This window comes from Gouania willdenowi, chromosome 8 (assembly GCF_900634775.1).
Source record: "Gouania willdenowi chromosome 8, fGouWil2.1, whole genome shotgun sequence".
Classification (NCBI taxonomy): Eukaryota; Metazoa; Chordata; class Actinopteri; order Blenniiformes; family Gobiesocidae; genus Gouania; species Gouania willdenowi.
Window position 1 is genome coordinate 29392450 of NC_041051.1, and position 22843 is coordinate 29415292.

The 22843-nt window shown below is 36.3% G+C and overlaps 1 protein-coding gene across 1 annotated transcript in view; it reads left to right on the forward strand.

Moving 5' to 3' along the window:
* Positions 1 to 22843, forward strand: part of cpt1a2b (carnitine palmitoyltransferase 1A2b) — a 41946-nt gene that overhangs the window by 4475 nt on the left and 14628 nt on the right. The window contains exons 2-10 of the mRNA XM_028454679.1: positions 5352 to 5494; positions 8517 to 8656; positions 12464 to 12641; positions 12729 to 12830; positions 14797 to 14934; positions 15077 to 15154; positions 16046 to 16153; positions 16239 to 16326; positions 18958 to 19153. Of these exons, the coding sequence (XP_028310480.1) occupies positions 5354 to 5494; positions 8517 to 8656; positions 12464 to 12641; positions 12729 to 12830; positions 14797 to 14934; positions 15077 to 15154; positions 16046 to 16153; positions 16239 to 16326; positions 18958 to 19153 (1169 nt within the window). The 5' untranslated portion in view covers positions 5352 to 5353. The remainder of the gene's footprint in view (positions 1 to 5351; positions 5495 to 8516; positions 8657 to 12463; positions 12642 to 12728; positions 12831 to 14796; positions 14935 to 15076; positions 15155 to 16045; positions 16154 to 16238; positions 16327 to 18957; positions 19154 to 22843) is intronic.

Sequence of the window (22843 nt, forward strand, 5' to 3'; positions counted from 1 at the left end):
TAGCACGTATATCACATCTTGGATTTTGCTTTTGAAACACAACCTATCTATCACACGCACAGTGCCAACCATGCACACGTGTTTGCTCTGTCACTCCTCACTCTGTTACTGGGAGACGCAGCAGTGGGGGTGGACTAGTCTCTCTGCTCCTGCTGGAACTACTGGTTTGTCAACGTTATGTCAGGAATGTTTAGTGGATCCTGTTGCACAAATATTTTGTGACTAAGTAATGGTAAAACCTTTTAAATTTGTCCTTTTTTAAAATGCGTTCCTTTGCTAAAGATACAGATGATTTTCCAATTTGCGTAAACCTTTGTTATAGTGGATCAAGCATGGATAAACTCAGTCCCAAAATGATCAATGGTTCCAACTTTTCCCAATGGTTTTCTCAATGATTTTCTCAATGGTTCCAACTTTTCCCAATGGTTTTCTCAATGATTTTCTCAATGGTTCCAACTTTTCCCAATGGTTTTATGAAGCTAAAGGCTGTGGTTAACCGAGGAGAAATGAGGCTGTGATGGAAAAAGCTGCCATCTAGCACCTAAAAGAAGCTCAAGTCCTCCCATCTTCAGCAAGACAAAAGCTGAATTTCCATTACAGATTTTCGCAAGATAAAAGCAATATTTCTAAATGTTGACATAGTATAATTGAACAGTTGTTTCCATTGAAGGTTGTGTTCCATAGCGCTTTTGCGACACATTTCAATATTGAAAACATCTGATAAACCTCATCACGAAACCGTAGAAACTTTTTAACGATATTTGAGAGTTCGAAATTCAGGTGCTTCCACTACCAATTTTTATTGCGCTAAATGAGGGTATGATCCCTGTCATGTTGCAATTTCAGCTCAATAATAACAATATTTCTATTTCAATAAGTACATTTTGGAACTTCCGTCCATTTTTGGCCTACGTCCCTCATCCAAAGTGGTATAGTCGTAGAAGAGGAAAAAAAAAAAAGCAGAAACCAGTTGTTCTGGGCAGACTGAAGCAGGGACACACACACACACACACTCACACACTGGCAGCTGACCTCTAACAGATTACACGTTGACCTACTTTCTATGTATGTATTGACTGTTGGGCTGTAACTGTATCGTTGTCGTGACATCGTCCTGCACGTACCAAGACCCCTTCTTTACCAGCAACAGCTGGGAGTGACACACACACACACACACACACAGACAGACAAAATTTCACAGATAAAATCTCTGAGTGCTGTACAACCAAAGGTGAAACTAAAACAACAGCAGCAACATCACAAAAGGAAAATAAAACACAAAAGAATTTAAAACAACAGTAGGAACATCATAAAAAGATAATAAAAATTAAAAGCAATTTACCCAAAAGCCTTTCCGAAAAGCGCGGTCTTCAGATGCTTTTTAAAAGACTCTACACCGTCAAGCTCACGGAGGGACTGATGTAGACTATTCCAGAGTCTTTGTGCTACTGCCAGGAACGCCAAGTCACCCCAGGTTTTAAAATGAGTCTTTGGGATCATAAGGAGACCCTGGCCTGATGACTGAAGGGTACGCCCTGAAGTGTAGGGGTACAACAAGTCAGTGATGTGCTGAGGGGCCTGACCATGCATCGCACGGAAAGTCAAGACTAGAATTTTTAACTCAATGCGAAAACTGACTGGATGCCAACGAAGCCAATTTATCCCTCATCTTTTATATTTATCATTATTATTATTATTATAATTTTTGCTGGCTTTTTCTTTGTTTTTTGTTCCGTGCACCGACTATCAAGTCAAATTCCTTGTGCGGTCTTAAAAACTGTACTGGGCAAATAAAACATTTGTGATTCTGATTTTGAAGACTGGAAAGAATGGGGGTAATGTGACTGTGAAGTCTCTCTAGAGTTTTGTAGTGTGCACTCAGCGATCCAAGAAGTAGAAGTAGCAAAAGCAGCAACTCCCAAAACAAGTATTTTAATACAAAATAAACTATAAAATAAAAAATATATATTAATAAATGGATGGTAAATGGACTTGATTTTATATAGCACTTTATCACCACACTGAAGCAGTCTCAAAGCGCTTTACATATCAGCTCATTCACCCAATCACTCTCACATTCACACACCAGTGGGACAGACTGCCATGCAAGGCGCTAGTCGACCACTGGGAGCAACTTAGGGTTCAGTGTCTTGCCCAAGGACACTTCGACACATAGTCAGGTACTGGGATCGAACCCCCAACCTCTCGATCAGAAGACGACCCACTACCACCTGAGCCAAGTGACATTGTAATTTTCTATATTGCCAAAATAGAAAACTCGGTATAACTTGAATCTTGATATATTTCCCAGCCCTAGTAAATGTATCAACATGGTTAGTTCTGACTTCTAATCTGACCGTTTTTATATCAAAGCAGCTGGAGACAATTGATTTTCATCAGATAAAGATAAATAAACTGTAAGAATGAAGGAAAAAAAATAATTAATCCATCTACAGGACTCCACATCCCACAATGCAATGCGCAAATCTTTACTGACCGACTGTTTATTAGAGGTGAGTATTGGCAAGGATGTTGCATTAAGATACGTATCACGATATGATATCACGATATATTGTGATATTCTACCCAATTAATAGCAAAATTCAACGTAGAGATGAAAAATCAAGTTGCTGTAAATGTTCATCAGAAGATATTGATCATTCTGAGGACAACTTGAGTCAAAACTATTTGCTTCAAAACATCCTATCTATTATTTACTAGTACAGTGCCCTTTGGAAGTCTACCTTAAGTAGAGATGTCAGTTTTGGCCAAATGAGTATGTGCTTAAAGGTTGGATGTATAAAGAGGTGCACGTACTCTGTCGTGTTAAAGCGTCACGTTTCTGCTGCACGCCGTCTGGCTTTGCAGCGTCGCTGGCCAGGTGTGCATTTCGGACTTCAGGTGACTCAGCATCTTCCGCTGTCGCCCTGCATGTCGATTTTTTTGGCATGGTGCAACCAAAAGTGATTTGTAGAATAGTAATAGTGCGTGCGGCTCAGACGCTCCTGTCATGTCCCGTTTGGTTTAACCCGCGTTTATCATGACGTCATCAGTTAGAACATTCTGATTGGAACTCTGATGACATCACCCCTCCCATTTTGGAATATTGGAATATTAGAACATTGGTCCCTATCTCTAGCAATGATGTCATCAGTCCTACCTCTACAGTGATGATGTCATCCCTATGTTCCAATGTTGTTATCCAGTCACTGGAGAGCCCACTCCCACGCCCTCTCAGCTCTGTCCGAATTACTCACTCATCTTCACTGAAAAAAAGAAAATGCAGTTTTACACACTGCCATCATAAAATAAAGTGCAACAAGTTTCTTTTCAATGAAACTATTGTGTAGACGTCGAAAAGTAATTATTGATTAAAAAAAAAAAAAAAAATGTATATATATATATATTTTGATAGATTTAAAATCTGCACCCAAACTGTTTACAGTGGAGATCAATATTTTTTTTTCCAACCAATGGTTGTTGATTTATTGATCTATGTTGGACAAAAAGTAACAACTCCAGTTAATTATGCCTGATATTGAGCAGAATGGGCTCTGGGCTGCTTTTAACTCAGACACTGACCTGTTAAATACCTCACAATGCACTGCTTACTTTACACCTCAGGCCTTCGTCTGAAACCAAGTCGCCTCAGTTCTAATTGTTATATTCATACACTCGGAGGTACAGTAAATATTTAAATATCTTGTTTTATCAAACTGTGCCAGCATTGTGAGAAGTATTCTGTTGTCAGTTGTTGTTTGGTAGTTTTCAGCTTTTTATTTAACACAGAGAAACCCTAATAATATGGATTCATACTGACTTTATACTCAAATTATTATAAACATTTTTTAAATATTTTATGTTAGCAGAGGTATTTTAATCAGTCAAACATAAAAGATGAAGTAATGATAAATGATAAGTTTGGAGGTTAAATAATTGGCAGAAATACAACTAAAGGTTACTTCAGAGTGTGAAATTGTAAATAATGGAAGATGATCACATGAAATAAATCTTATGGACTTGTCCTTTTCCAGTTTATAGTTGTCACGTGAGAAACTAAATTTACAACAAATAGAAACTAACCATTGATTTATTGAATCAATATGAATAGAAACGATTGAGTTTTACACCATTTATTCCAATGCTCGTCTTATTTTACTCTTTCATGTCTTTGTTTTGTTTCGTTTATTGTCCTGTGTTTTCTTGTTTTATCCTTTCTTCTCTTCTTCTGTCTAAGGACAGTTTATTTTAATAAGACCAACTATGCAAAAGGAATAAACCCAACACTCATAATGACTCCCAGGATTTAGCTTTTATTTTCACTCTATATTCAGGAATGCAATAAACAGCTGAACAAAAATAAAAAGTTTTATTTTTATTAAGATTAGCAACAAATAAACTATAAAAATGCATAAATGTCACTAAAAAATTCTAAATAAATGTCAATCCACTGCGATATTTACAGTCGGAACAGAAAGAAATTATAACATTTAAGAATAGTTTGAATAAACTAAACTTCTATTTAATAAAAATATAGATTTTTTTGGATCATGTAAATGACAACTTAAAAACCGTTTAAAATAAGATAAACTAACATTAAGAATTAACAACAAAACAATGTCCTGCATCTTCAAATTCTTAAGCATCTTATTGTAAAAATCTAATGATATTAATAATACTACTGACAGTCTGCATAAAAGCAAAATATTACTACCGTCATTTTGCCTTCATTAAAAAAATAATAAATAAGAACGCTAAAGTTTTTGAGATTAAAACAAAATGAAAAATCTTTTTTTTAATTTCTTGAAATTTAAAATTATGTAAATTTTAAAGACATGGAAACCCAACTTAAATTGGAAATGCAAAAATCCAATACTTTAATGTGATTTAAATGAGTTTTATTTGAGTTAGGGATGTCCGGATACAACTTTTTCACTTCCGATACGATACCGATATTGCAGCCTTGGTTATTGGCCGATACCGATACTTATTTTGTAGTGTGGAATGTTAGAAAAGGCTTGATCAAGTGATGTTACTCAAACAGAGAACAATAGTCAACAATTCAAGTTCACTTCACTTATTTTTTACTGTCAGTATATGGTGGGAACAACTGAGGGCGGGGACAAAAACAACAAAAACTTATCAGAACACTTTTTAGACGAAGTCCGATAAAATCCGATATTTGTTTTCTGGCTGATATGTCGGATCGGGACACCCCGAATTTGAGTCTTAGTAAATGGATGGATGGATGGATGGATGATGTCGTGGGATTGAACCGTTTATGAAGCTATCAACGCATAAATAGAAAAGTGTTAGTGTTGTTTTTAGATTGTGTCTGCTTGTTTGTGCAGAGATGGCGGAGGCCCACCAGGCTGTGGCGTTCCAGTTTACTATAACACCTGAAGGCATCGACCTGCAGCTGTCCTACCAGGCCCTGAACCTGATCTACCGCTCTGGGGTCCGATCCTGGAAGAAACGAGTGAGCCGTATGAGGGTGAGGAAGGATGTTCAATCCACTCAGTCACAGAGTGAGGCTGGATGAGATAAATGTGCAGAAGTTCAAAAAAGGAATAAAAACAATAATAACATAAGAAGAAATAAATTAAACAGTTGAGGACTAATACTGTCCCTCGGGGGTCAGTATTGGGTCCCCAACTGTTTAATTTATATATTAATTATTTATTCAATGTGTCTAAATTACTAAAACTAATTTTTTTTGCTGATGACACAAATATATTCTACAGTAGTATTAATTATAATGAACTTATTAGATTAATACAGTAAATGGAGACCTTAACAAAATAAAAAATCAGATGGATCATAATAAATTACCTGCAAATATAAATAAAACAAAAGTATTGATATTTGGTAATTATAAAAATTACCCAGAATGGAAATTGGAAATGTTATAATATCCAAGACTGGAAGCGTCAGGAAGATTTTTTTATCTGTCTGTATGAGGAGTTAAATCATGAAACAGCCTGGATTCACAACTAAAGCAATTAAATCACTTAATAATAAACGTATGGTCTGGTCACAGTGAGGATGGGGGCGGGGCTTGTTGCAACTAGTAGGCCGATTATATCTATGGCTAGTCTTGTCTTTATATGCAAATTGAACTGAATGAAATTTGTTTCCATTGTATTCTTGTATATTTTAGTTACTGGTTATTAGTTAGTCAGTTTTTTGTGTTTTTTCCTTTTCTGTTTGGTATATTATAAGCAATATGACAGAACTTGTTGATTAAGAAATGGCGGTGGGATTAAATAAGTCTTTCTTCTTCCCACTCCCTTTTGACCAGTCATATTATTACATTAAGTGTACATGGATCTTATATATTATTTTGAACATCTGTGATTGTTTTTCTGTACAGTCTTTTTGTTCCTTTTGTTTTTTGTTTTCTTGTCCCTGCCCGAAAAAAAAACAAATGAATGAAATGAAGAAAAAAACTACACACAATGTTCCTTCAAAAAGTTGAATTTAGGTGACTTTTTATCATATAGCAGCTATATAAATTCCATTTATTTACCGTAACTATACCTGTATTTCATCAAAAAGTTGTTCTCGCACAGTACTGATGCCAGTGTGACCCCAAAAACTCTGCCTAAGTGACATTTCTGCTGTTTTCACGGATTGAAAGGAAACCTAGAGCTGAAATCTGGGTGACTGCACGTCACAGGGAACACGATTAACAAATCAGGACAAAAATGATCAATCAATGTCTAACTTCTCTGGTGAAGAAACGTAAGAAATCACAGAAAGAATGAATTAAAAACACTTCTTCAAGACACCATCTTTGCATTCTTCTACGAGACTCCAAATCCCACGTCACATGACCATTTGTCAACAAACCCATTGTTTGTGATGGAGTCGAAAACAAACTTTCGGGCTGCAATTTCTAGCTTCCACTTTTGTTTGTGAGTTAAATCCCTGTCAGAGGATTTATGAGAAGATCTTTTGCTTGACATACTGGTACGATTTTAAATAAGACGTATGTCATTAGATGTTAATAAAAATCAATGAATGATGACCCAAAGATGAGTGAATTAGTCAGAAACAGAAGTACGTTTGTAAAAGAAACAGCAGGAAGGACTTTGAATCGGCTTGTGTTGAGCTTGCCTTATTTCATTATAATTTAACAAGTGAATAACTTTGCAGTGTTTTCTGATTTGAACATGACTACTCTGATGCAGCTCTCTGTGATCTTGTTGAAGAGGATGCGGTTTGTGTTCACGGTGGAGCCGAGTGTAAAACGCTGTGTTAGATATTCCCGTCGGTGCATCTGAGGCCGACGTGTAATGACACGTTTGTTTGAAAATAAGATGTTTGTTTTTAGCATCAGCTCAGCAGGTTTTTTTCTTTGGGTGTTGATGTTTGAACCTGTCAAACATCCTCAGGTGTTACTGAGTTCATTCAATTACACTTTATTTATATAAATCCACATGAACAAATATTAGCGACAGTGGGAAGAAACAACTTTCTTTTAACAGGTAAAAATTTCCATTAGAACCAGGTTCAGAATTGGCAGCCATCTGCTGTGACTGGTTGAGGTTAGTGGACAGAAAGACCAATAGAACAGGATAGAGAGATAGACCATCAGAGTGTCCCAGACTAGTTGAGCCGTGAACCACAGATCAGGAACTGCCATCATCAGCTTCACGACACCTGAAACAGCAGAGAGAGAAGAGCGAGGAGAAGGCACTGACTGCAGAAAAACATGATACAGTATTATCAGGTCTGCCTGCATGGTTTTAGGCTTTATTCTTAGTGGTTAGGTTAACATCTAGGGGCGTATCCATAGTCTGTAAATGTGACCATTACAGACGAGACCCTGTCCGCTCTAGTGGTTAGGTTAACGCTATACGCTTTAGCGAATCTCTTCCCGTAGATTGGTTATTTCTTTGTTCCCGTACTCCTGTGCTAAGACTGGGAGCTGGTTCCAAACGCGAGAGTCCTGGTAGCTGAATGCTCTGCCTCCTGTTGTACTTCTAGACACTTTAGGAACTTCCAGAAGACCAGCAACCTGAGAGGGGAGTGATCTGCCCGGACGATAGGGCACTAACAGGTCTCTAAGATATACTGTACAGGAGCTTGATCATGTAGAGCATTGTAGGTTAACAGGAGGATTATAAACTCTATTCTAGATTTTTTCCCTGCGTGCGTGTGTGAATTCTTGAATAGAAAATGTAAAGTAAGAAAATATTATGAATGATCCTTTTCAAATGAGTCGAAAGACTCAATGGAAGAAAAAAAAATTAAATCATTAACAAATCCTCTCTGAAAGGTGTCTGTCTGAGTTAATGTCAGTGAATAAATGTAATATCTGCTGCTTCTTCTCAGTAATTTGTAGTTTGTTGGATAGAAAATGTAAAGTAAAAAAAAAAAATCTGTATAATCCTTTTCAAATGAGTCGAATAATAAAATCAAGTGAAAAATATCAGGTTTTCTTCCTTCCTGTCCGTCTGAGTTAATGCCAGTTAATAAATGTAATTTCATTTCTTCTTCTCTGCTAACAGAACAGGGTGATTAAGGGAGTGTTTCCTGCCAGCCCATCATCCTGGCTTTTCGTCGCCATCGGGATCCTGGCCACCATGTACATGCAGTCTGATCCCAGCATGGGGCTCATCTCCAAGATACAGCAGCACCTCCCGTTGAGGTACCAAGACGTGCACAAACACACCACCAGTACAATTTCTTTAAGCTTCTAAAGTGAGCAAACCTCCTGCATTAAAGCAATCTAAACATGCAGTGTAAATCAATTCATTACCAAACACAATAATGTCAAAATCAGTATAATACCACCAAGGTGACTCCATTACAGTCAGACTAAAGGATGGAAACAATTTGCTTCATTCTGTGCAGGAAACGTTTACAGACAAGAATATAACTTTATTGCCATTGTTAACATTGCTCCAGTTTATCAAACTGTGAAAAAACTAGTTTAGTAGCTCCTGAAATGCAGATAAAAATAGAAAAAAAGACAAAATAACAACATGGTGTCAGATATAACAATGTTCACCTCGTCTGCTTAAGAGACATTTATAAATAAACTCAAACGTCCACATTAACCATCCCTTCCTTAAGAATGGTTGTGCTTTACTTTGGTGGTTTTTGCAATAAAAACATTATGTATGAAATATATATTTTTGGAATATTTTACACTCAAAACATTGGCTTTAACATGACATGTGCCATCAACTTAAAATAAAAAAAATAACATACAATCTGCCTGTGGCTTTTAAACCAACTTTGACTTTAGTGCAACATGACTTTACTGCATGACGTGACATAATATCGTGATATATTGCCGAATCGATTTTTTTCCAACACCACTAACCTGAAGAGAACTGGTTCCTGTGTTTTTTTTCGTGGGCATGCATTTAAAAAAAAAAAAAAAACACTGAATGGAAAGCAAAAGCCGAAAGAGTTTGTTCTTCTAGGCTCCGTTAGCATCTTAATGCTAAACATGTAGCAGCTAGCATGGATAATGTTCCACGTCAAAGCAGACCATTTTTGCCAGTCCACACTGGACAAGATGACAGAGTTCAGAATCAAAATGAATAAGTCCACGAGTGACAATTTAAATTGGAAAAACTTTGCTTTTCGTGTCAAATTTTGTTGTGTGATTAATTTAGATTAATCAAGATGAATTACTTACAAAGTCTCTTTTTAATTGGATATATTTTTTAAAGTAAGTCTCACCACTAATAAAAACAGAACAACAAATAAAAACAGAAAAACACCAATAATATACTGTAAATAGAATAATATACAAAACAGAACCACAACAGCAGTAGTTTGAAACGGGATGTGTCCCACAATGTGTGTGTCGGGGGGGGGGGGGGTATGGTTCAGTAGTCTCATGCTGTTCCTAATGTTGTTTTTCTTCTTCTTCTCCCAACCAGTAAAGCTTATCTTTGAGGTTAGCCCAGTAACTCACAATTTCAATTGTGATTTTTTTCATTTATGTATTTTCTTCCACTACGGGCTGTTTTATTTATTTATTTATTTATTTTTTATTTTTCCCAGTGGCCCTAATCCTCTTCCGTATGTGCGACTCCTTTTTAAAGACTGGTCTGACCTTGCACTCACAGTTTGGATGATTTGTGTTTAATAAGCCTTTAAAAGTGTGTTGAATTGTTCACATATCAACCTGATGAGTCATTGCAGAGTGCTGTGGGTGTGGCGTCTGCACATGAACTCTCCTCTACTTCCCCACTGTTTGCTAACTGCAGCACTGCACATGCAAACCCTGCTGAGTCACTACCTACAGGCTGCTGCTGCTGCTGCTGCATCACAGTGCAGTCATTAAAAAAAATAAATAAATAAAACTAAAATCCTGAATGGGTTTAAGAGCCTTTGAGTGACGAGGAGCACTGTGTGGGGATAATGGACTACAGGGTGGAGACGACGAAGGGAAAACTGCTGAATGTTGATGTTGATTGTACTTTATGCTCTGGTTGCATCACAGCGTCAACATTTATCCACACGTTAAAAAATGAGCTTTAACACTGGTCCCAGAAGTTTATTATTTCTGTTCTTTAGTAAGACTTCCTCTCGTCTTTATTTGAGATTTTTCCATTTATTTAATTTTTATTACAATCTCCTACTGATTCATCTCTATACAGAAATATTTAACATGTACTGGATTGACCTGTGGCAGTAAGAGACATGCATGGTAAATCTCTAATCTGTAATCTATGGAGGGAATTGTAATGACCCCTCAAAAAATGTATGATCAGTCCAAAGCAATTTAGCGCTCTAGGCAAAGACTCACACAATTTATTTATTCTTAGAGAACTATTTTAATTGGGTTCTAGTTATGTACATGATGTTATGATTATGTAATAGTTATGTAAAATTAAGAAAAGAAATACATTTAAAATGAATAAAACCTAAATGTTGTTGAAATACATAAATCAAATTAAAAAATAGTCAAAATAAAACAAAAAATGAGTAAAAAAGTGCCATAACACTGCACAAAATAAGATACAATATAAATTTGATTAAATGCACAAAATAACCAAGCAAGCAAATGCGGTCCAATCAGTTTGTTTGATATTATTATTTTAAAGGCTTTGAAATATAGTTTAGTTACATTAATGTGGCTTTGTTTCATCACATTAACAAATACTACTAACTTCTTTTAATATAAGATAAAAGCGTTTGTGTGGCGCCCCCTGGAGGTACGGTGTCCAAAGCTATTTTTATTACAAATTTTTGGCACTCAATTAACAAAGTTTCCCTCATTTGGTCCAGTAATTATGTGCATTAAAAAAACAAAAGAAAACAACAGAATCGAGGATAAACCAAAGCAAAAGAAAACTGACAATAATAGTAATAGTAGGAATAATTGCAACAGTAGTGTTAAACAAATAGTCAACAAAGCAATAGATAATGGATACCCATAAGATTTTTTTTTAAAAATATGTGTATATATATATATATATATATATATATATTTATATATATAGACACACACATACCCATAGATATTCACCCAAATGATTAAGTGTCAAATAATTATGTAAACCAGGTGTTCTCAATCTTGGGGTCAGTACCCCATTTGGGGTCGCGAGACACTGGGAGGAGGTCGCCAGATGCCTTCAAAAAACTAAAAAATATTTACTTTTTTTTTTTTTTTTTTACAAGTTGAGCATATTGTTGTTTATTTTTTACCCTTTTTCTGCAACTACACCAACCATTCCATATTTTAACTTATTTTCATCACTTTTTATTTCCATATTTTTGCCACTTTTAATAATTTTTTTACTATATTACTCCCATTTCTGCCACTTCATCAAATTGAATCGCCTTTTCTGCAATTATAAACTCTTTCCACCATTTTTCCACCTAATGTCACATGTGTTGACCCATTATTGTCACTTTTGACCTCTTTTCACCACATTTCATGCTTGTTTTTGCCAATTTAACTACATTCACGATTTACCATGCCCATTATTTGCCAGTTTAAACGAATTGTTCCTACTAATTGTTCCAATATTGACACTTTAAACCCTTTTTTACCACTTTTTCTGTCTGTTTCTGGCCACTCTTCGGGTACAGTAGGGGTCCTCGGTCCATGGCACCTTTATTTTGGGGGTTGCGGGCTGAATAGGTTGAGAACCACAGATGTAAACATTAGAAGATGTCACCTCACATTAATTTCAAAATCTTAATTCCTCACCACTAACCTACTGGGACCTGTTCTAAATGAATGTATGCTGTGAATTAATTGTGTGTAGATTTACAACATTCTACCTCATTCTCCTTCTCCGCCTCACATCTGCCACTTTATATCATTTATTTTATTCTTTCCTTTTCTTCCAAATTGTTTTATCCTTACTATTAATGCTGGTCTACAATTCCCTTGTTTATAAACCATCTTTTTTTGAATATTTGGATTTTCACGTGCCAGTGATTTAGTGTCTTCCTTCTGTCTGTGTCCTGTGCTGCTGTGTAGTCTCCACGTGTCCCTCAGTGACCAGGGTCAGACCATGCTCTCAGCGCTGGTCTTCAGCACTCTGCTGTGGCTCTCCCTCATCCTGGCTCTGAGATTCTGCCTCAAACTGCTGCTGTCCTACCACCAGTGGATGTTCGAACAGCACGGCCGCATCTCCAACACCACCAAAATCTGGGTGGTGAGTCTCGCCGCCGCAGCGCACTAGTACTACTGTACTGTACATTGGTGGTAGTTTTAACGCTGTGGTGTGTTTTCTTTCCCTCAGACTCTGGTGAGATTATTCTCAAGTCAAAAGCCTTTGCTGTACAGCTACCAAACATCTCTACCTCACCTGCCTGTTCCTGCCATCAAAGACACTCTGAGCAGGGTGAACACACACACACGCACACACCTAGGGCCTTTGATTATCTGTGATTGCTAAAAATTGATGGAGATGACGGTATTCACTTCCTGAAGCTGAAAAGACAATATTGGATTTTAATTTTGTTGGGTTTAATCAACAAATTAATTTTCTCTCGTACCATCCCTCTTCCACAAATGTGGAAGAGGGATGTAGGTTTGAGGTCCGTCTGAGTTAAAGAGCACAGCTTTTCTCAGAAACTGTGTAATATATGATAACAAAATTCAGTGTGTGGCTTCAGGGTATCAATACCTTGATGGAGTTCGAAAATGAGAAGTGCCCAATTATTTCTTCTGGAGTTATTGCCCATGTGCCGTTTTTTTACTCTGTTCAAGGTGTTTTCAAAGGGGACAGCTTTTCTTAGAAAACGTTTAAGATAGTTAGTAATTTGATATTCTGACATGATAATATTCTCTTATATATACATCTAAGTTAGATTTAGAACATTTAGGAAAAGGTTGTGAATTATAATGAGAACCAATCTGGCGGGAGATGTTGATGATTGTCTTCTTGTTATTATTACAATTTACATTATGACTCATAATATGAACACATGCATGTTTTTGGGACAATGTTGAGCATTTACACGCTGTTTTTTTTTTTTTTTTTTTTTTTGGTAAATGGGTGTGGCAAAGAATCCGAACTGTAAATGCTCTCTCAAATTCTGATGTAATATGATGCAAAATGATGGATTCCACCTCCTAAAATGAATACAGCCATATGACATGGACTAAATGCTCACCTATATGTTTTGGAACAATATCTGGTATTTACATAAAATGGGTTGCCTATAATGTCTAGCAAGTGTAGAAATATTAAAATTCATAACAATGTTCACTCAATTAACCATATCAAGTACTGTATGTTTTGGGGAAGTTAAAAAACCAGCAATGGGATCTGATTATGGAAAGCTGTTGAAACGGAAACAAAATGGAAATGGGTAAACTGACTGGTGTTTCCTGGATGTTTGGTTTTTGCAAAAAAATGATTTACACATAATAGCCCTTATATATCAACCTGAGCGTGCAATGTGTGTTCCACCATCTTCATGCAAGCTTTGGTATTCATCATTTCATGCATGAGCGTACGCTACAATCAGATTTCAGGTGAGGTCTGACCTCAAATACACAAATCTGAATATGTGGATTTACGGTGAAGCAGCAAAATGTGACTGAAACTGAAAATAAATCATTAAACAAGCCTTAGCTATCATTTAAGCATAAGCAGACACACATTCAGAACAGATAAAAATGGATTATTAAAACTAATTAAACATCAACTGAGATCGATACAAATGTCATATCTGTGTGAAGTTGCTTGCAGCGCACACAGGGGGGCAGACTTCACCTGCTCAGTAACTGATCGTCTTCCACAGAGCATTTAAATGTGCTCTTCACACGTTAAAAAAGCAAATCTTTGTTATGCTCCACCTCAGATGTGAGGATGCCAATTTTCATCTTGGAAAAGTTTCTTTCCTTGTTTGACCTCAGTGGGAGGGGTCTCCGAAACAGGAGGGCGGGGCCTCTGAAACAGGAGGGTGTAACAAGGTAATGACGATTGAATTCAGCCCCAGCATTAATCAACACCCGATCATTTGTACACATTCAGATAAGAATGTTTCATAAATCACACGTTGGTCCTGTCGTACGACCAAATGTGAACTCAGATTTGCATCCGTTTTCACACAAGGTTGATAAATGAGGGCCATTGTGTTTCCATTACTTTACTTTGCTTCCTTGCCTTCTTTTTTTTCTTTGTAAAAAAGTAGTTTAGCCTTCCAATGCATCAATACGTACAATGATTTGTTTCCACATCAACATGTCTAAAGTCCAGTAGAGCTTAAAGTCACACATCATGTGTTCAATCATCAAGTTCTTCTGGATTTCACATATTCAAGCTCGCTCTCTCTATCTTTTTCTCTCCCTCTCTTTAGTACTTGGAGTCAGTGCGCCCCCTGCTGGAGGACACACAGTATAAACGCATGACCGATCTGGCCAACCAGTTTGAGTCGAACCTGGGAAACCGACTGCAGCGCTACCTGAAGCTAAAAGCTTTGTGGGCCACCAACTATGTAAGCTCAGTGTGGGAAACCTGCCATCACCCAACACGTCACAGATCAACAGTGACGTTCATTAAAGTTCTGACTCCAGGTCCAACTTACAGACTGGGAATAACTTCAGAGGGTCAACGTTGTCTTTGTGTTTTGTCTGCAGGTGAGCGATTGGTGGGAGGAGTACATCTACCTGAGGAGCCGAGGCCCCATTATGGTCAACAGTAACTACTACGGCATGGTGAGCAGCTCTATTAAGACTTGTCCTGTCATTTATCCTATCGCAACACAATAAGTTGCCACATAGAGACTATTCATTAGCTAGTGAGACATTCAAAAAATGTAAAAGTTGAATTTTACTGTTTTCGTTTTATATATATATATATATATATATATATATATATATACATACATGCCAATTTGTAGAGTTTCTCAGTTTTTTTAGGTGGTTTATTCCATAGTTGAGATGATCTCTTTATAGTCAATTAGTTCTAAGCCGAATAATGACCAAATCAAGACTAGAAGCAAGCCTTGTACAATGTGAGTGCGTTTGGTTTACATATCTAATATTTTAATATTTGGATGGCAATAACTGTTTTTTTTTTTTTTTTTTTTTTTTTAAACTAGGACAACTTACAGGTTTTAGCAGGGTTTTTCAACTTTGGGGTCTTGACCCCATGTGGAATCACCTGAGATGTCTAGTTACTGATAATAAAAATTGCTCATTAAAATTATGTTTTTGTATTTTTTTAAAATTATTATTAAATTACTACTTTTGATAAATGTTATATATATATATATATATTATAATATCGGCGATATTATAATAAATTATAATATCGCATATATATATTATATATATATATATATAGGCGATTTTATAATTTTTGATATCGGCAAAATCAAAAACTTGATTTATCTCGATATATCGCCCATCTCTAGTCACGACCCAAAAAAGGTTGGAAAACAACTGAGTTATAGTGACGTTTTAAAGATAAACATTAGTTTCACTCTGAACAAAGTGAAAGGAAGTGCAGGCTTATCTCTAAACCTGAGGAAACTGGAGTTATCGCTCTCTCTTCCTTTTTTTTGGGTCACTCTCCAGCAGTCTGAGGTTTGTTTGTGTCTGCAGGACTTTCTGTACGTGACGCCAACCCCGGTGCAGGCGGCACGAGCAGGAAACACCGTCACCGCCCTCCTGCTGTACCGACGCAAAGTGAACCGCGAGGAGCTCAAACCGGTGAGAACAGAAAAAGACAAAAGGATCAGCGACAGAAATGATGAAATATCAGAAGTAATGAATGAGTGGGTGTGTGTCTTTATAGAGCCGTGTTCCTGGTACTGACATCCCTCTGTGTGCGGCTCAGTGTGAGAGGATGTTCAACACAACCCGCACACCGGGAGTGGAAACTGGTAACACACACACACACACACACACACACACACACACAGCTGCATACACTTATAGTTGATTATCTGGAAACTGATTTCCACTTTCAATATACATTCACATCTTCTAAGCTCAAGGGTCATGCTGGACTTTCTGCAGAATGTTCCAGAACCACGTGACCTTTCCCAGTGGATCAGCACATGGCTGGTTAAACCTTCTAAATGCCACAGTGCAGCATTCAACTCCATGGCTGTGGTGTATACTGTTTACTTAGTATATACTAAAGGTATATGGCATTTCAAACCTACAATGACACAAAAACCTGAATCACACTGAGGCTAAATATCTCTGAACTGAAAAGTAAATGGTGATTTCATCACAGTATTCAAATTTTTTGAAATCCTGTGTTTTATGTGTTTTATGAGCTTGAAGCCCAAAATATGTAAAAATGAACAAATCAATACTTTAACTCATTTAAATTGTGGGCCCTGAATCTATAATCTATGAAAGTTTAACTTTTTGTAAGAAATTATGGAAATCAAACAACTTTTCCATCATATTCTAATTTTTTGGAAAGGGTCTGTACATGTGGGTATTTCTTACGTACTCAATCCATCCATACGATCTAATGTGAACGCACTACATCAGAGGTGGGCAACTTTTACCACAGCAGGGCCAAAAAAAGTGATCAGAGGGCCACAGGGTTCTCGCCAGCACTGTTGACCGTAGGGGCCCCCAGCGTTCGGAGGGGGATTTTCTGTGTTTTTGTCCTTTTTGGAATCGGTACCGTCATAAAAATTGTTGCACACTTGGACACAAAAGGCACGTCCAGGCGTGCATGGGTTGTTTAAACTCTCTTTTTAATCTCCATAACCGAGAAACGCATACATCAGCCGCACCGTCACTTTAATACAGGCAATCTGCTCGGATGCCCCTGTCTATACCCGAGGACCCAGAGGACTTCTGCCGCCACTTAGCTGCCCCTGATGCTGCCTGCCCTGTGTACTTACTCCGCTTGATAACCGTAATTACCGTCCAATATAAACAGTGTACTTCAACCAGACATAGTCATGTTTCTAACTGACAACGAATCATATTACATGCGCGTGATCCCCCTATGCTGTGAAAAATTCCTGGTGAGAACCCTGGGCCACATTATCAACATTAATGTCAGCATTTAGAATAATGACCAATCTGAGCATTAATACAGGAAACAACAATACCTTTATGTTGTCATTTCATGTTTTTTTGTGTAATTTATTGTTTTTATTTTAGGTTTTTTTCCTCATTTTACACTTTTTATTGACATTTTATGTTTTTAAAGTCATTTAGCATATTTTTCTCTCAAGTGTTTTTTCATTTTGTGTATTTATGTTGTCGAGTTTATATTTGTGTTATTTTGTACGTGTTTTTAACTCGTTTTGTGTATTTACTTCAAGGGCCTCTCAAAATTAGAGCGAGCGGGCCGCCAGTTACGCTACGTACTCATTTTGTCGTCGCAGTAGTACGTTAGTATGACATTTCAAACACAGCCTCAGGTCTTCTTAAATCAGCTCAAGTGTGTGTGACCAGAATCACAAGTGTTGATAAAGGCTTAAGATAAAGATCAGAGGGCGTTCAAGTACAAAAGTCAGTGCCCTACCTTTGTCAAACACAAAGTGTGCGAAAGTTTCTGCAAACTCTGCTGTGATTTCTGAGCACTCGACTGAACCAGGATGTGGGGCCAAAACCATGAACTAAAATAACAGTTTTAGTTATAAGACAGTAATGTGTAATTTAAATAAACAGCTCCATTGGAATTAGGGATGTCCCAATATGATATTAGCACAAATCATGCATGAATCATACTTTTATCACTTACTTTGTCGTGTTGGAAAAGGCTTGATCAGGAGATATTACTCAAACAGAGAACGATAGTCAACACTAAGTATGAGGAAAAAGTGACCCCTTTTATTACATTTTAACCTTAAACATAGGAATATTCTACAATTGCGAATTGTTATTTGATAAATGTTAATAAAAGGGATTATTGGTTAAAGTTTAATGCTAGTTATTGGAAATATCTGATGTAAAGGGTTTATTTAAGGTTTTATTTAAGGTAAGTGAACCTTATGCTAAAAATACGTGTTTCCAGTGTCTATGCTTTTATTTTGAAAGGTTCTGGGAAAGTATTAAATAATGAACGACAGTTTCCGTGCACCAAAGCTACAAATAGCAGTAGTATTTTCAACGTTTATTGTCCTGTTATAATGCTCACAACAATTAAATAAAATAAATAACAATAAGACCCTGAATAATAACCTCAATAAATCCAGTAAAAACAATATTTATTAGGTTGGAGATTTTAGATTCAGGCCAATATAATCTAATACTACTTTTCTTTTTGTGTTTCTTCTTTTCCTCCCTGATATTGGGGCGATATAGTCAATATCAGATCATAGAATGTAGAAACTTGTGTTAATAGTTGGCTGTATCTCCTCGTTACTTTTCTTTTCTTGGCCCATCACATCCAAACATAAAAGTCACAATTAAAGTCTGATGACCTAATAAAACCCTGTTCTGTTTATGTTTACAGTAAATTGTAAAGATGGGAGAAATGCTGCAGTGAATATGCATGTACAGTAAGTTGAAGACGATCCTGTTGTCCTCCACAGATGTGCTTCAGCACTGGCAGGACAGTGAGTTTGTGGCGGTGTACCACAGGGGGCGCTACTTCAAGCTGTGGGTGTACAGGGCCGGGCGCCTGCTGTCACCCAGAGAGATTGAGCACCAAATGCAGAAGATCCTGGACGACCCCTCACCTCCGTTACCAGGAGAGGAGAAACTGGGAGCTCTCACGTCTGGAGACAGGTACCAGGTGTTTACATTATTCCTGGGGCCGCTACTTCATACATCTGGGTGTAAATTCCTGCCAAAAATGTGGAACAGACAATTAAAGTGATAATTTAGACTTATTATTGCTCTACATACAGAACAACAAATTTCATTTGTTGCCTTTCACAATAAAAGCCCAGCATATAGGCTAGACCAGTGGTTCTCAAACTTTTTTTTGGCTCAAGTACCCCCTTTGTTTTACTTTAGAATCTAAGTACCCCCTTATTTCTGATTAGAACATTTTGCTCACTATGGAGCATAATGACGGAATGAATTAGTGATAAAACACATTTTAAAGATACTCACATTTTGTAAATAAGTGTAATTAAACATTATTTAGAATCAGAATTCCTTTAATAATCCCGGGGGGAAATTGCTTTTGTGACAGCCACAGAACACATCACAAATAAAAGAATAAAAACATTAACAAAGACAAAAGAAAGTGCATGATGTGGGCCCAAGACTAACAAACAAACTGAACAAGATCATTTTGTGTGTTTTTAGTGTCATTTTGTGTATTTTGTCGTTTTTTTTGTGTCATTTTTATTATTCCCTCTCAGTGTGTGTGTTTTTGGTGTCGTGTGCTTGTTTTTTATGTCGGTTTGTACGTTACTTTGTTATTTTTGTGTATTTTGTAGTGATCTTGTGTATTTTTTTTTTCATTTAGTGTGTCTTTGTTGTCGTGTTGATGGTAATAGTGAGTATATTTCTATCTCTGTGTATCTGTTTTTGGTGTCGTTTTGTGTATTTTGTCTGTTCTTTTTATTATTATTATTCATTATTATCATTTTTAACTAAAAAAATAAACATTATAAAATTCCATATTTCTCTCTCTCTCTCTCTCTCAAGTACCCCCTGCAGTGCCATCACATACCCCCATTTGAGAAACACTGGGCTAGATCAATGTGTTTCCCAATCTTTTTTGGATCATGACCCCATTTTTATATCACAAATTTCTGGTGACCCCATATATTTCTTTCCTAAAATAAGTTTTTGATCACGTTTGTTATACTTTGTAACAAATACAAAGTAGCCAGATGCACCAGCTCAGGTATTTTTATACTGTATACTTTATTTTTCTTCTTTATCTTAATTTTTCTCTGTCTTCTTTTCTTTATACTGCATTTTATTGGAGTTGGATTTATATTTCAGACATTTAAAGCATAGAATACAGTTGTTTAAGATTGTGTGATGTGTTTTGATGTGAATGAGATTCATTAAAAAATTTAGATTTAATTTTGTTATTTTTAGTCAGTAATTTAAATTTCAGGCGACCCCACATGGCGTCAGGACTCCAAGGTTGAAAAACACTGGATAAAAAGTCTTTTTTTAAAACATCTGTCACTGTTGTGCTCTCACACATCAAGTTGTCCCCACGATCATATTGACAGTAGCACCTCCAGAAATAAGGTTACATAAAGGATTCTTATGTCTGTAAATCTGTGGTTATGTCTACTTTGTATTTTTTATTGTATTTTTATGTATTTTCTGGTAGAGCCTTTAGATGTAAAATGTACCCAAAAAAAAATGCAGCTACTTTTATTCATCATGTTTCTACTGAAGGCTAAAAATCAATCTGTTCACTCTAACGCAGTATTAGTTTTAAATAAACACATTTAGTTTTGGTTTATTCTCCAAACAGTTTGACTTAAAGTGACTCTTGTCCTGTAGTTTCTTCTCTACGCCAGGATGGAGCAGTGTAGCTTACAAACTGAAGGATGATCACACTATGGTGTCGTAATGTGAAAGGGATTTGGTTTATTTTGGTGGAAAAAAGTAGATTGTTTAAAATGTTTTGTGAAATGGGAAAGAAGAAGGAGTTTCTCATCATTACTGGGTTTACATTGAGCTTTAAAAGAATGAGTTTGGCTGAAATGGGACAATCCGTAGCTCAGTAAAAAGGTACCTGTAGTAAAAATGTATGAAACAAAATGTGTTTAGTGTATTACCAATAAACAAAATACAGTATGTGCACCATTTTTTATTAAAAAAAACACATTAAAAGGACTTTTTAGACTAATATTGCATGTTTTTCTCCCTCTTTCTAAATGTATGCAATTTCTCTAAGAAATATTATTAATTTGAAAAAAATCCCTGAATTTATTCCTCTGAATTACAATAACAATGGTTTAAAGTGAATATCCTGCAGGGACTGATATCTGTCATTTATTGCTTATTTACATAATGTACATACAATAATGCTGGATTTTTTTTGTGCCCCTGAGCGAAACACAAACATGACATGTCTGGAATAATAAACTACTTATACTGAACACAACAAACCGTGACTTAATAGAATAAAGTAGCTTTATTCATCCCAATGTGGAGAAATTTACTGTCATGACAGCTCAGATAAAGTGCAAGAAAAAAACAGAAGGTAACACAGAATACCCAAATTATAACCAAAAAAACTGTGCAATGGAGATAAAATACAATACAATAATAAAGGCTATATTAATATAAATAGAAAAAGTATAAAGCATACAATATTTTTATCCTATAAGAATATTGATTTATACATATTTCTAGACGAAGGCACAGAGAGATGCCTTAGAACACGTGTCAAACTTATGGCCTGGGAGCCAAAACCGGCTCTTTGGAGCATCTATTTCGGCCCGCAAGAGAAAGTAAAAAATCAGAGAAAACCTGAATCATTGTGTGAATGAAACTCAACTCTCCTGGTGCTTATATTGATTATATATGATTGCCCTCATGTTTAGTGTTAAACTGTTGGAAAATCTAAAAATTCTTACAAAATCCTTACATTTTCATAAAATTACGACATATTTTCATGAATTAAATAGAAATTGGTCAAAAAATCTAGGAAATTTAAAGTGAAGATCCTGTGACTGATATCTGTCATTTATTGCTTGGATATTGTCGGTTTCATACATATTTTCTATTTTATGTATACGTAGCAGTGCAAAATTGGGCACAATGATGTTAAAATCACTTGTTTTCCTGGATTAAATCTGTGGCCCCCTTGAGATCAAATTGCTCCGTATTTGGCCTAATTGAACTAAAATGAGTTTAACACCCCTGCCTTAGACTGTTTTGTTGTACAGTAATAATACATTATACATTTTTTTACCAAGTGACGTCACTCCAGGAGATATTCATTTCCGGACGTATTTTAGTGTTACAGTGGAAAAGCCACAAAATCAACCTTTGCAAACTTTGAATGACCTTGTAATCAGAACAAGGTTGGAGAGCAGCCTGGGTTTGGTCCTTTTCTCTACAGAGGTTTACAGTCTGCTCTGATTTACTGATCTGACATACCTGTGCTAGATAAGATAATTATCTTGTAATGTAGAGTTATCAAGAATACGAGGGACAAACAAAACATTAACAGAAGGATCTGCTGTCCTCCTCATTCCCTTTTCATTGTAATTTGTTTTGATAAATCATGCACTTCATAACCAGATCAAAGGTTGTATTGAGAAATCGCACAAAAAATGCTGAATATTATTCATTGTGTCAGGACACATCTGCTGTTTCCTCTTTTTTTTTTAAACACCCTCAGATGTTGGTATTTCTTTAGAAATTCAGTGGCTTCTAGTGATGTGTGTCCTTTCCCACTTGCTTTTTATCTTGTACACAGACAGCTGTAGGGCTAAACCAAGAGAGGCAATGGGAACATTTGATCAATTTATTTATTTCCTTGAC